General features: G+C 51.0%; 1 protein-coding gene across 2 annotated transcripts in view; it reads left to right on the top strand.

Annotated features, from left to right (window-relative positions):
- The window catches only part of UBA1 (ubiquitin like modifier activating enzyme 1), a 77,215-nt gene extending 63,873 nt beyond the window's left edge, over positions 1-13,342 (top strand). For both annotated transcript variants that reach the window (XM_060252023.1, XM_060252022.1), the window contains exons 11-26: positions 112-288; positions 895-1,005; positions 1,196-1,276; positions 1,364-1,519; positions 2,214-2,379; positions 3,297-3,493; positions 4,379-4,443; positions 4,715-4,910; positions 6,224-6,298; positions 7,367-7,556; positions 8,971-9,059; positions 9,303-9,395; positions 10,268-10,459; positions 11,944-12,045; positions 12,430-12,530; positions 12,629-13,342. In XM_060252023.1, coding sequence (XP_060108006.1) covers positions 112-288; positions 895-1,005; positions 1,196-1,276; positions 1,364-1,519; positions 2,214-2,379; positions 3,297-3,493; positions 4,379-4,443; positions 4,715-4,910; positions 6,224-6,298; positions 7,367-7,556; positions 8,971-9,059; positions 9,303-9,395; positions 10,268-10,459; positions 11,944-12,045; positions 12,430-12,530; positions 12,629-12,764 — 2,127 coding nt within the window. In that variant the 3' untranslated portion in view covers positions 12,765-13,342. The remainder of the gene's footprint in view (positions 1-111; positions 289-894; positions 1,006-1,195; positions 1,277-1,363; positions 1,520-2,213; positions 2,380-3,296; positions 3,494-4,378; positions 4,444-4,714; positions 4,911-6,223; positions 6,299-7,366; positions 7,557-8,970; positions 9,060-9,302; positions 9,396-10,267; positions 10,460-11,943; positions 12,046-12,429; positions 12,531-12,628) is intronic.
- The last annotated feature ends 328 nt before the right edge of the window (positions 13,343-13,670 follow it).

Here is a 13,670-nt window from a genome sequence, read left to right as displayed (position 1 = left end):
AGCCTGTCTGACAACTAGGCATTTTTAGAAAGTTCCTCTTATTCTGGTTCCCGTATGGGGCTTCCCCCTCCCCCCCTAACCTTTGTCTGATTTCCCTCCCGCCCTCCTTAGGCAGACGCTGCCGAGGTGCTGGCTTTGACCAAGGAGCTGAACGAGCAAGCAGCGCCCCCTCTGAAGCAGGAGCAGCTGAGTGAGGACGTCATCAAGGAGCTGGCCTTCCAGGCTACCGGGGACCTGGCTCCCATCAACGCCTTTGTCGGGGGACTGGCCGCACAGGAAGTCATGAAGGTGATGTCAGGTTCCCAAGAATGCCCTTAGAAAGCCGTGTGGGTGTGGGGTTGGGGTAGGCCCCTGTGTTCAGTTCCTAGCTCTTCTCCAGCTCAGGCAAACTCTCTCATCCCTCTCTGTTAGTTGTCTTCTCATTGGGGTCCCTGGTTTTGAGAAGTGATGGGTGGGGAGGAATAAGGGCTGGTGCAAGTAGACTTAACGTACCTAGTTCACCCCAGCTGTTTTACTAAAAGACGGGCCTTCCTTGGATGAAGCTGAATTATGGGGTGCCCATGTGTAGGTCATGACTCTTTCTTTAGGCACCAGCATGAGAGGCAGTTTGGTGTAGTGGTGAAGTGCACAGACTCTTACCTGGGAGAACCGGGGTTGATTCCCCACTTCTCCACTTGCAGCTGCTGGAATGGCCTTGGGTCAGCCACAGCTCTCGCAGGAGTTGTCCTTGAAAGTGCAGCGTCTTGGGGAGCTTTCTCAGCTCCACCTACCTCACGGGGGTGTCTGTTGTGGGGGAGGAAGGTAAAGGAGATTGTGAGCCGCTCTGAGATTCAGAGAGAAGGGTGAGGTATAAATCTACTGTCTTCTTCCTCCTCCACCTTTCTTCTGCTTCAGGCCTGTTCAGGCAAATTCATGCCCATCACTCAGTGGCTATACTTCGATGCCCTGGAATGCCTGCCTGAGGAAAACAAAGACGGCCTGATGACAGAGGAGAACTGCAGCCCTGTAAGTAATTGGCATTGGGTTTGAGACAGGAGCAGGAGTGGGGCTTGCTACTCAGCATTTACGGAAGAGGATCTGGCAGGGTTATGAGGTTGAAAAGGTTGTGGAGCTGTATGCTGGGAATAGCAGTAGCCCCGGGAGAACAGAGAAGTCCAGTTCTGGAGTAAAGGCCGTCTGTCTTCTGTTTTGACAGAAACTCTGTCGATACGACGGACAGATTGCCGTCTTCGGCAGCGACCTGCAGGCTAAGCTGGGTCAGCAGAAGTACTTCCTGGTGAGTCTTTGCATTAGTCTTTTCTGTTTCTTAGCGTCTCCAGTCCGGCGTCCTGCTAACGTTCCGGCTCTTCCCCCTGTCATTTAGGTTGGCGCTGGTGCCATTGGCTGTGAGCTGCTGAAAAACTTCGCCATGATTGGTCTGGGCTGTGGTCAAGGCGGTGAAATAGTTGTAACTGACATGGACACCATTGAGAAATCCAACCTCAACAGGCAGTTCCTGTTCCGGCCTTGGGATGTGACGGTCAGCCCCATTTGCTGTCGCTTTGTGTCTAGGTGGAGCAGGGAGTAGCAAAGTGCGGCAAAGGGCCCTTGATGAACACCTTTAAGTGCCAGTGCCTAAAGATACAGTAGTGTTGTTAACAGGAAGGGGAGCTCCTGCAAGCGGTGACCCATAATCAGGAAACAAGGCTGCTGGGAGCCTGGCCCTGTGACAGGGTTTTTTGGGGGGCCCACGCCCCCATCCCTAGGCTGCCCCTTCTCACCCCCTCCTGTGCCATTTAAAGGGCCCACCAATCAGGTGATCAGCGGCTCCAAAATATACTAGCCTGCCTCCCAACATTATTTGAATAATGCTGGAGAAAGGGGGGCAGCCCCCGGCCTCCCCAGCTTCCTGCTCTCACCCCTCATCCCCTTCCCCCATGGTTCCCCTGCAGCCCCCCCTCCTCCTGTGGGTCTCCCACAGCCCCCTTCCCCTGCAGCTCCTAGCTACGGGGCTGGCCTTTGACAGGCCAGTTAAGGGTTAGAATCGATCTTGATTTGTGCTGCACATTGGTTGTACTCGATATGTCTGTTAACTGGGTTCCTTCCGGGCGTGGGTGTTCAAAAGGAACCTGGCCACAGTTATGTCTGAACAACGATGGCACGGAGCAAAACCGCAGCGCCCTGGTTCTCTTTTTAAACCCCTGCTGAGAGTGATTTTTCTTTTATCTGCGCAGAAAATGAAATCCGATACGGCGGCCGCCGCCGTGAAAGAAATGAACCCCAGCATCAACATTGTGAGCCACCAAGACCGCGTGGGCCCCGACACCGAACGTGTTTATGACGACGACTTCTTTGAGAACCTCGATGGAGTGGCAAATGCGTTGGACAACGTAGATGCTCGTGTGTACCCGCGAGTGGCCGATTTTCCTGTTCTGGGCCCCAGATATCTATCTTTGAGTGGCAGCTGCAAGCCAAACCTCTTGTTATGTGGCTTTGGCTTCACTGCTTTTACTTTGCGCACAGAGAATTGACTGTGCTGCCAGAAGCAGATGAGCTTGCTGGGGAGTGGGGTTGGTCCCTTGCTGTCTCTTGTAACTCTGCTAATGACTGGATTCCATGATCTCTTAGTTTAAAAAGAGCATCTAAGAATGGAATCTTGTCTGCGTAGCCTAGTAATGGTCGTGTTTCCCGTGAGAACACTTATTTTTAGGGTTGCCAGGTCTCCCTTCGGCGACAAGCAGGGGATGAGGGTAGGGTTGCCAGATCCAGGTTGGGGCACTCCTGGAGATTTGGGGATGGAACCTAGGGTTGCCAGGCTGTGTTGGGAAATACCCGAAGACCTTGGGGGATGGAGCCAGGAGAGGGCGGGGTCTGGGGAGGGGAGGGGCCTCAGCAGGGTACGGTTCTATAGAGACCACCCTTCAAAGCAGCCATTTTCTCCAGGGGAGCTGATCTCTGCCAGCTGGAGGTCAGCTGTAAAAGTAGGAGATCTCCAGATCCCACCTGGAGGTTGGCAACCCTAGGTTGAGCCTGGGGAGGCTGGGGACCTCAATGAGGTACAATGCCATAGAGCCCACCCTCCAAAGCATCCATTTGCTTCAGGGGACGTAATGTCTGGAGATCGGTTGTAATTACAAGGGGGATCCCCAGGTCCCACTGGAGGCTGGCATCCATAGCAGGGAAAAGTTGAGAACCTAGTAGCACGATTTGCCCAGAACCTGATCCCAGTGGGAAATATCCTGTACAGCTCTGTCCGACAATCTTTAGGGTAATTTTTTTTTTTTTTTTGTGATCCTCTTTCCTGCCCCTCACACCAGGGATGTACATGGACCGTCGCTGCGTCTACTACCGCAAGCCCCTGCTGGAATCGGGGACGTTGGGGACCAAAGGGAACATCCAGGTGGTGATCCCCTTCCTAACAGAGTCCTACAGCTCCAGCCAGGACCCGCCGGAGAAGTCCATCCCCATCTGCACCCTGAAGAACTTCCCCAATGCCATTGAGCACACCCTGCAGGTCAGTGTTGGGTTTGCCGCTCCAGTTTCAAGGTCAAGCGAAGTAACGGCTGGCGGAGCAGCCATCTTCTGTATTTTCTTGGATAAATGAACTTTCTGTTGACAGCAGGAAGAGGTTGAGGGTTTTTTTTAGAATCCTGCCCCCTTCTCCACTTTTTCAGGTGTCATTGATGTACTTTTTGTTTGAGTCTTCAGCTGCTTTAAACTTCCTATTGAGGAAAGATGGGATAAATAAAATAAGCATTATGCACCAGTGCAGAGGTCTTCAATGCAGGGACTCGGTGCCTGCTGTTTTTAGAAAGTGGGCTGAGCTAGTTGGAACTTCTGCGCAGCAAGACTTCTGATTGGCCACTAGAGATTTGAATGACTGTGCATGTTTTAAAATAAAATGTTGCTTTAGAAGCAGCTGTCACCACAGCACAAGGATCTTCATTGTGTGACTGATGGGTAAGCTAGAGCAGCTATTTTAGTGTAGTGGTTGAGTAGTGGACTCTTATCTGGGAGAACCGGGTTTGATTCCCCCACTTGCACCTGCTGGAATGGCCTTGGGTCAGCCATAGCTCTGGCAGAGATTGTCCTTGAAAGGGCAGCTGCTGTGAGAGCCCTCTCAGCCTCACCCACCTCACAGGGTGTCTGTTGTGGGGAAGGAAGATAAAGGAGATTGTGAGCCGCTCTGAGACTCTTGAGTGGAGGGCGGAATATAAATCCGTCGTCTTCTTCACCCACCAATTCCAAAAAAGGGTAGGGACCCCTGCACCACTGTATGGCACAGGCTGGCCTAGCTGTTGGGTACAATATAAAAACTCTGGTCTGTCTGCCATCTTTGTTCGTAGCGGAAACTGAACTCTTTATTGTTAATCGATTAACTTTTTTTTTTTTGAGATAGTGGGCCCGTGATGAATTCGAAGGTCTTTTCAAGCAGCCTGCGGAAAATGTCAACCAGTACATCACGTGAGTAAGATCTCCTGTCGAGTATTTGGTCCCAGGCACGGCTGGCTGGGGTCCCAGTTGGGCTCCACGTTGGAAGCCAAAGCCGAGTTCTGCACATCAATAGAAGATTAAATGGATGTCTCCTGCTGGCCCGATGGAGCGCCAATAAAACGTGGGCTGCTTGGCGAGCGAGCACCTGGGGCGTGACTTAGCAGTTCCTGCCAGTTCTGAAATGATTCAGAAGGTCAGAGAAACGGGAAGATTGCTGACTCGACTCCTGTTTTTTCTCCAGAGACGCCAAGTTCATGGAACGGACCCAGAAGCTGCCTGGCACCCAGCCTTTGGAAGTGTTAGAAGCCGTCTACAAGAGCTTGGTGACCGACCGGCCAAAGACGTGGGCGGACTGCATAGCCTGGGCGTGCAATCACTGGCACACCCAGTACTGCAACAATATTCGTCAGCTGCTACACAACTTCCCCCCAAACCAGGTGAGTTAGCCAAGGATTGCAGTGCCCCCAGTGTGACCATAGCCCCCAGCTCCTTCTTTTACCACTATTATTTATTTAGGTTATTTATAGTTCTCCGTTCTCTCTGAGACATAAGGCAGTTTAAGTAGCGTAAACCATGGGTCCTCGACATGATGCCTGTGGGCGCCAACACTTCTTGGAGCCTGTCTCACATTTGTGGGCGGGGCCGGGTGAGACTTGCCCGGCAAGGCTTCTGATTGGCCTCTGGAGATTTGATTGGCTGTGCAGATTTCCAGAAACGTTGCCTTGTCAGCAGTTGCCGCCGCAGTATAAGGATCCTCGCTGCATGAGTGAGGGTATGCTGAGGCAATCGTTCTAGGGCTGGCTGCGCTTCCTGTGCCTGTCATGTCGTGCTAGAATGTCAAAGGTGCCCGCAGGTTCAAAAATGTCGGGGGCGGGGCCGGTGTAAGTCAAGTACAGTCAACAGGATGGGGGCATCCCGTGAACAGAGCAATGGGGTTTGTTCTACAGAAATCTAAAACAGCTCAGACAAACCTGAAACAAACCGTAAGCACTGAAAGGTGACATGTCAAATGGTGCAGAAACTTCTTAGTGTGGACCATAAGAGAAGCCATGTTGGATCAGGCCAATGGACCATCCAGTCCAACGCTCCGTGTCACACAGTGGCCAAAACCCAGAAGCCATCAGGAGGTCCACCAGTGGGGCCAGGACACTAGAAGCCCTCCCTTAACAGTGATAGGCAGAAGTTACAGCCTGTTGTTTAGGCCAGTGATCCCCAATCTTTTTGGCACTGGGGACCAGTTTTTCCACGGACCACATGGAGGGGGGGGGGCGATGGCTTCAGGATGATACAATTGTGCATTTTATTTCTATTACATTGTAATATGTAATGAAATAATTATACTACTCATGACCCGGTTGCTAACAGGCCGTGGACTGGTACCGTTCCATGGCCCAGGGGTTGGGGACCCCTGGTTTAGGCCACAGTTCCTGTGCTTGTTGCGGTCATCATCAATACCTTTCCCAGATCAAGTCTGGTGTAGTGGTTCAGTTTGCAGACTCTAATCTGGGAGAGCAGGGTTTGATTCCCTACTCCTTCACCTGCTGGAGTGACCTTGGGTCAGACATAAGTCTCTCAGAGCTGTTCCTCTCAAGAGCAGTTCTCGGAGAGCTCTCTTAGCCCCACTTACCTCACAGGGTGTCCATTACGGGGAGAGGATGGAAAAGAAGATTGTAAGCCACTCTGAGACTCTCTGCGAAGGGCAGGGTATAAGTCCAATCTCATTGATACCTTTTCCCCTGTTCTTTTTCAGAAAACCAACTCGGGAACACTCTTCTGGTCAGGTCCCAAGCGATGCCCTCACCCCCTCACCTTTGATACCGACAGTGTAAGTTTTTTGTAGTGGTGGGGGGGGCGGTGTGGAGAATGGTAAAGGGAGTTTGGGGCTGGCACAGCTAACTGAACCTTAGAACAAAGCAGTAGACAAGGAGCACCTTGAAGACCAGCTAAGTTTTATTCAGAATGTAAGCTTTCGTATGCTCTAAGCAGACTTCATCAGACAAAAATGGAATGGCAAGCAGTCCTAACTATAGAGAAAGTGGGTAGTGAGTTGGTATGTAGAGTCTTGGAAATGTTTTTAGCAGATTAAAAGAATCGCAAATTGGGGTCTGTGTTCGTTCATTAGTGTTGTTAACCGGGCTGAAGCAACAGTGGAGGGTGATAAAAAGCAGATGGATGTTGTAGGTGTGAAGTGCCATACATCTGGGCATCATTCTGGTTTTGTTAGTTCTGGGTTTAAATAGAGGGCATTAGATTCTCAAAAGGTTATAACATCATTCTAGTTTGCTATTAGAAAAAAAAAGAATACATTAAAATAGTAGAAGATGGGTTAGTATGTGTGATAAGATAAACAGCCAGTGTTCCTTATTTGAGTATGTCAACACAAAGAACAAAACAATATTCTGATGCACTGTGCTAAAAGAGAAATACATTCTAGTTTGCCATAGGAAAAAAAGGGTACATTAAAATATAGTGGAAGATGGGTTAGTATATGTAATGAGATAAACAGCCCATATTCCTTATTTGAGGAGGTCAGTCAAAAAAACAACAAAAACATTATTCTGGTACACTGTTCTAAAGAGAAATACATTGGAATACTGTGGATGTATAGCTATACTCAGTGAGAGTTGGTTTAGCATATGTAATGAGGTAAAAAAAACCAATATCCCTGTTCAGTCCTGGCGAGGTGTTTGTTCTAAAATAAGAGCGTGGCTCTGGCTCCAAAAAAAGCCTGCAAGAGTATGTTACACAACAGAGTGGTACTACGTCGGGGTAGTGGGGTTCCATTAACATGGGCGTTAGCGTGCAAGCCAGTGCAACAGACTGTACAGAGGGGAGGAATCGCAGAACCCGCCTGCCTTGCTTTATCCAATCCTGTCTCCGTCCCTTCCCGCAGCCCTTGCACATGGATTATGTGGTGGCAGCTGCAAACTTGTTTGCACAAACCTACGGCATCACAGGCACCAGGGACAGGGCAGCCATTGCAGAGCTGCTGCGCCAGGTCCAGGTCCCAGAGTTCACTCCCAAGTCAGGGGTGCGCATCCACATCTCCGACCAAGAGCTACAGAACGCAAACGCTTCAGTCGGTAAGACCCGCGGGAGCTCTTTATCTTTCTAGGGGAGCAGGGAGAGTGATGCTGTATCTACAAGAAAGGGGGGGGGGAGTCCCCTTGTGGCAGATTTGTGTTTCCCCAGGGCTTTTTTGGTAGCAAAAGCCAAGCAGGAACTTATTTGCATATTAGGCCACACCCCATGACATCACCATTGCTCCCCACAGGGACTTTTTGTAGAAAAAGCCCAGCAGGCACTCATCTGTATATTAGGCCACACCCCCGATGCAGAGTGTTAAACCCCGTGGCGCAGAGTGTTAAAGCTGCAGTACTGCAGTCCTAAGCTCTGCTCACAACCTGAGTTCGATCTCCGGCAAAAGCTAGGTTTTCAGGTAGCCAGCTTGAGGTTGACTCAGCCTTCCATCCTTCCGAGGTTGGTAAAATGAGGACCCAGCTTGCTGGGGGGAAAATGTAGATGACTGGAGAAGGCAGTGGCAAACCACCCTGTAAAAAGTATGCCGTGAAAACATTGTGAAAGCAATGTCATCCCAGAGTTGGAAACGACTGGTGCTTGCACAGGGGACCTTTCCTTTCCTTGCCTGACTCCAGGCCACCCGGAACTGTGTTCCTGTGCGTTCCTGCTAAAAAAAAAAAAAGCCCTTTGTTTCCCACTCAAATGGGTGGTACACATCCTGCCAGAATTACTTGACTGTTCAGAGAAGTGTTTTTGCAAATGATGATTCTGGAATTAGTCGCATAGACTAGAATCATAGAATTGGAAGGGATGTATCCGGGGTCATCTAGTCTTACACATAATGCAGGAAATTCACAAATACCTCCCCCCCCCCCCACATACACACGTACATCCCCAGTGACCTCTACTCCATGCCCTGAAGATGGCAAGGCCCTCTAGGATCCCTTGCCAAACTGGCCTGGAGAACAAATCTTGCCTGGCCCCAAAGTGGCAATCAGCATTTCCCTGGGCATGTCAGAAAGGGCCACAAGAACTAAGCACTGACGCAGCTCTTCCTACCCTCCTCCTCCTCACAATCTGCCTCATTCACAGAATCAACATTGCCGTCAGATGGCCATCTAGCCTTTGCTTAAAAATCTCCAGGGAAGATCCCAAGGAAACCTGTTCCACTGAGGAACCGCTCTAACTGTCAGGAAGTTCTTCCTAATGTTTAGCTGAAAACTCTTTTGATTTAATTTCAACCCACTGGTTCTGGTTCGACCTTCTGGGGCCACAGAAAACGATTCCATTCTCTAAATGACAGCCCTTCAAGTACTTGAAGATGGTATTCAGATCACCTCTCAGCCGCCGCCTCTCCTGTAGTTTAGAGCCCTGCAGCCTCTTCGCAGCGAGTCATTCAGTGGGTCCCATGAGCTGCTGAGGAATGTGGCGTAGGGTTGCACGGGTCCTTTCTAAGGTTCATCTGCTCTCCTCCAGATGACAGTCGGCTGGAGGAACTGAAATCTTCACTCCCCAGTTCCCAGCAACTGCAAGACTTCAGGATGTTTCCAGTCGATTTTGAAAAGGTAAGGATCAGAGTAATCCGGGGTGGGGGGGACGGGGTTCCAACCTTCTTCAGCCTGTGGTCACCTTTGACGTTCTCACATAGTGTGGTGGGCACAGCCACAAAATGGCTGCCACAGATTACCTTCAGTCACTTTGTGAAGCCCTAGTGCCACCAAAGCAGCATTTTTTTTTTTTATTTAAAACTGGCGCAGCAAATTCGTAGCATAAGGCACAATAGACATTTCAATCTTGTTACATTTCAGGATGACGACACAAACTTCCACATGGATTTCATTGTGGCTGCGTCCAACCTGCGGGCAGAGAACTACGATATTCCTCCTGCTGACCGGCATAAGGTAGGCTTGCCTTTAGTCTTTCTCCGTTAATGCTTCTCTGAGCCAGGTTGGTGTGGTGGTTAGGTGTGCGGACTCTTACCTGGGAGAACCGGGTTTGGTTCCCCACTCCACCACTTGCAGCAGCTGGAATGGCCTCGGGTCAGCCATAGCTCTTGCAGGAGTTGTCCTCGAAAGAGCAGCCAGTTTGGTGTAGTGGTTAAGTGTACGGACTCTTATCTGGGAGAACCAGGTTTGGTTCCCCACTCCTCCACTTGCACCTGCTGGAATGGCCTTGGGTCAGCCATAGCTCTGGCAGAGGTTGTCCTTGAAAGGGCAGCTGCTGTGAGAGCCCTCTCCAGCCCCACCCACCTCACAGAGTGTCTGTTGTGGGGGAGGAAGGGAAAGGAGATTGTGAGCCGCTCTGAGACTCTTCGGAGTGGAGCCTCTTCTACCTCACAGGACATCTGTGGGGTGGGGGGGGGGAGGTAAAGGAGATTGTGACCGCTCTGGGACTCTGCGATTCAGAGTATAGGGTGGGATAGAAATCCAATATCTTCTTCTTCTGTCTTTGTGGCTTTTGTTTAATACTTTTTGAGCTGGCCCTGTATCATAAGGACATAAGAGAAACCCAGTTGGATCAGGCCAATGGCCCATCCAGGACAACACTCTGTGTCACACAGTGGCCAAAACCCAGGTGCCATCAGGAGGTCCATCAGTGGGGCCAGGACAGTAGAAGCCCTCCCACTGTTGCCCCCACCCCCCAAGCACCAAGAATACAGAGCATCACTTGCCCCAGACAGAGAGTTCTTTCTACATCAAAATAAACAAACTGATCAGCAGCAGGAGGGAAGGATTTCCTCTGAGGCTGAAATTAATATGCTTTGTCTCTTCAGAGCAAGTTGATCGCCGGGAAGATTATACCCGCCATCGCCACGACGACAGCAGCCGTAGTTGGCTTGGTGTGCCTGGAACTCTACAAGGTGATACAGGGCCACCAGCGACTGGAGTCCTACAAGAACGGCTTCCTCAACTTGGCGTTGCCTTTCTTTGGTTTCTCTGAACCCGTTGCCTGCCCCAAGAACAAGGTGAGTGTGGGGGCTTCCCATGTGTGTCTTAGGATCATGGGGCGAGCTAATGGGTCCCATGCATTTCTGCAGTTCACTGCCTAAGCAACAGTCCTACTGTTCCTGAAAATCGAGGAAGGTGTCCTTTTTTAGCTGTGGTAGATGTGTTGGGAATAGGCTGACAACACCCATTTCTTGGCAGTGACTTGAATGGGTAACATGGGTGGGAGGAGGAAAATGAATAGTAGTGCCTGCCTCTTGCCAGTTTGGTGTAGTGGTTAAGTGCATGGACTCTTATCTGGAAGAACCGGGTTTGATTCCCCACTCCTCCACTTGCACCTGCTGGAATGGCCTTGGGTCAGCCATAGCTCTGGCAGAGGTTGTCATATGAACATATGAAGCTGCCTTATACTGAATCAGACCCTTGGCCAATCAAAGTCAGTATTGTCTACTCAGACTGGCAGCGGCTCTCCAGGGTCTCAAGCTGAGGTTTTTCACACCTACTTGCCTGGACCCTTTTTTAGTTGGACATGCCGGGGATTGAACCTGGGACCTTCTGCTTCCCAAGCAGATGCTCTACCCACTGAGCCACCGTCCCTCCCCAAATAAACATTTCAATCATGTCCTTGAAAGGGCAGCTTCTGTGAGAGCCCTCTCGGCCCCACCCACCTCACAGGGTGTCTGTTGTAGGGGAGGAAGATAAAGGATATTGTGAGCCGCTCTGAAATTCAGAGTGGAGGGCGGGATATAAATCCAATATCATCTTCTTCTCCCCAGGGAAATTCCCAGCTCCTCGGAGAAACATTAGAAATCCGGATCAGCCCTCCCACTTGTTGGGTCTGCTTCTCACCATGTATGCACAAATAATAATCCTGGAAGGGGCCTGGTCACCAGTGTTCCCTCTAAGCTGAGCATGGGCTAGCTCAGTTTTTAACCTCTGGCTCACACATTTTTGTTTTAGCTCAAGAAGGATGGCCCCAGAGCAAACTAAATTATGCAGTAGCTCATAACTTTAATGCCAGTTGCGCACAAAGTAGAATTTTTTGCTCACAAGACTCCACAGCTTAGAGCAGGGGTTTTGAACTCATTTGTCTTAAGGGCCGGATCTGACATAAATGAGACCTTGTCGGGCCGGGCCATGTGTGTCATAGAATGTAGTGCCAGGTAGCGGAGAGAGAAACTTGATAAACGCAGACACAGATTTAAAGATTTTTTTTAAGCCTTTAAATAAAACACGCTTAAAAGATTAGCACTCTTGCCATATTTTATCTAATGGTCTCTGATTATTGAAGGGAGCAAGAGAGGGAGAAAGATGCAGACTTGCTCACGGGACTGATGGGAGCCTTCCGGGGGCCTGATTCAGCTTCCAGGCCGCATGTTTGATGCCCCTGCCTTAGAGGGAGCATTGTCACTGGTCTGTGAGTGGAGACTCTGTCGGAAGCCGGAAACCTAGGGGATTTGGCAGATGCCGAACTTGCCTCTAATGTCTCTCATCCTCCTTACAGTATTATAACACTGAATGGACTCTGTGGGACCGCTTTGAAGTGCAGGGCATCCAGCCTGATGGGCAGGAGATGACGCTGCGCGAGTTCTTGGCCTACTTTAAGGTAAAAGCCGGGAAAGGTCACCCACGTGGTTTGGCAAGTGGTCTGACTGGGGGAAGGAGGACTGTAATGGCATGTGTGCATACCTTACCTTCTCTCCTGAAAGCCGGTTTGGTGCAGTGCTTAAGTGTGTGGACTCTTACCTGGGAGAACCGGGTGTGATTCCCCACTCCTCCACTGGCAGCTGCTGGAATGTCCTTGGGTCAGCCATAGCTCTCGTAGGAGTTGTCCTTGAAAGGGCAGCTTCTGGGAGAGCTCTCTCAGCCCCACCTACCTCACAGGGTGTCTGTTGTGGGGGAAGAAGATAAAGGAGGTTGTGAGCTGCTCTGAGACTCCGATTCAGAGAGAAAGACGGGGTATAAATCTACTGCGGTCTTCTTTTTACAGAAAGAGCACAAGTTGGAGATCACAATGTTGTCCCAGGGAGTCTCCATGCTGTACTCGTTCTTCATGCAGCCGGCGAAGCTGAAGGAGCGCCACGACCAGCCGTATGTATTTCTTTGGGCGTGCGGGGAAGGGATGATGCGGCCTCTCAGCATACGCCATCCTGACGCCCTGCCCCTCCTGTTCTTCTTCTCACCCCCAGGATGACTGAAATCGTCACCAGAGTCTCCAAGAAGAAGATCGGCCGCCACGTGAAGGCTTTGGTCTTTGAGCTGTGCTGTAATGACGACAGTGGGGACGACACGGAGGTGCCCTACGTCCGCTACACCATCCGCTAGTGGGAGCCCCCTCTGCTAGCGCCACCCGCCTGCCTGCCACGGACTGTTAGTGCGGGGGAGGGCCCGCCTCCCTCCCCCACCCTTCTTCACGGTTAAAGTGACTCAAAACATGAAATAACTTTTGTACCCTTCTAGGAATTTATTATTTTATTGGTTTTGTTCTGGTTTTTGTCTCATCGGGGGGGCCTTGGAAACCCACCCCATCTGCGGCCCCTCCCACTCGCCCACCGCCCTTGCAGTTATGTCATGTTATTGAGGCGCCTTAACACCCCCCTCCGCCCACCTCCCACTCTGTCCTTCCCGGTTAATGTTAGTCGTGTTGTGTTTTGGCTCCTGTACCACCACCTCCCCTCCCCTCTCTCTCTCCTTCCTTCCTCCCCAGCAGGGAGAGGCCATTCCCTGTCTCACCCCATGCCAGGGGAGGAAGGTTGTCACAGGAAATGCCCTTACAACGCACCTGGAGGCCTTGCCTTGTCGAGCTTTGGGGTGGGCGGGAGGGAGAGACGCGAGTGGGTGGAGAGTGTAGGTCAGAACTGGTAAGAGAAGTAAAATGAGTCAATAAACGTTTGCAAAAGCCAGCGTGCCTTTCTTGTCCAGCGAAGGGGCCCAGCGGCACAGGGAGAGCTTTCGTAGGTACCTGATCAGTTCCCATTTTGCTGCCAAGGGGCGCTCTGATGAAGCACGACTTCAGTGGGGAAAGTTCCCCGGTGGTTCCTGGGATGTGATAGTCACGACTAGGGAGGAGCACGAATCGGGAAAACGGGGGTTCTTCATGGTTCGTGTGACCTCACGAACCTTCCCCTTTACCGAACCAGTTCATTTTGTGAGGTTCGTGATGCAGCAGAACAGCGCCCCCCGCCCCTCCCCCCAGCAATCTAGAAACACCGAACTCGAGCAGCAAGTCTC

Source organism: Heteronotia binoei, chromosome 13, assembly GCF_032191835.1.
Source record: "Heteronotia binoei isolate CCM8104 ecotype False Entrance Well chromosome 13, APGP_CSIRO_Hbin_v1, whole genome shotgun sequence".
Taxonomy (NCBI): Eukaryota; Metazoa; Chordata; class Lepidosauria; order Squamata; family Gekkonidae; genus Heteronotia; species Heteronotia binoei.
Note: the sequence above shows the minus strand (reverse complement) of the source record. Positions and strands in the feature narration are given on the sequence as shown.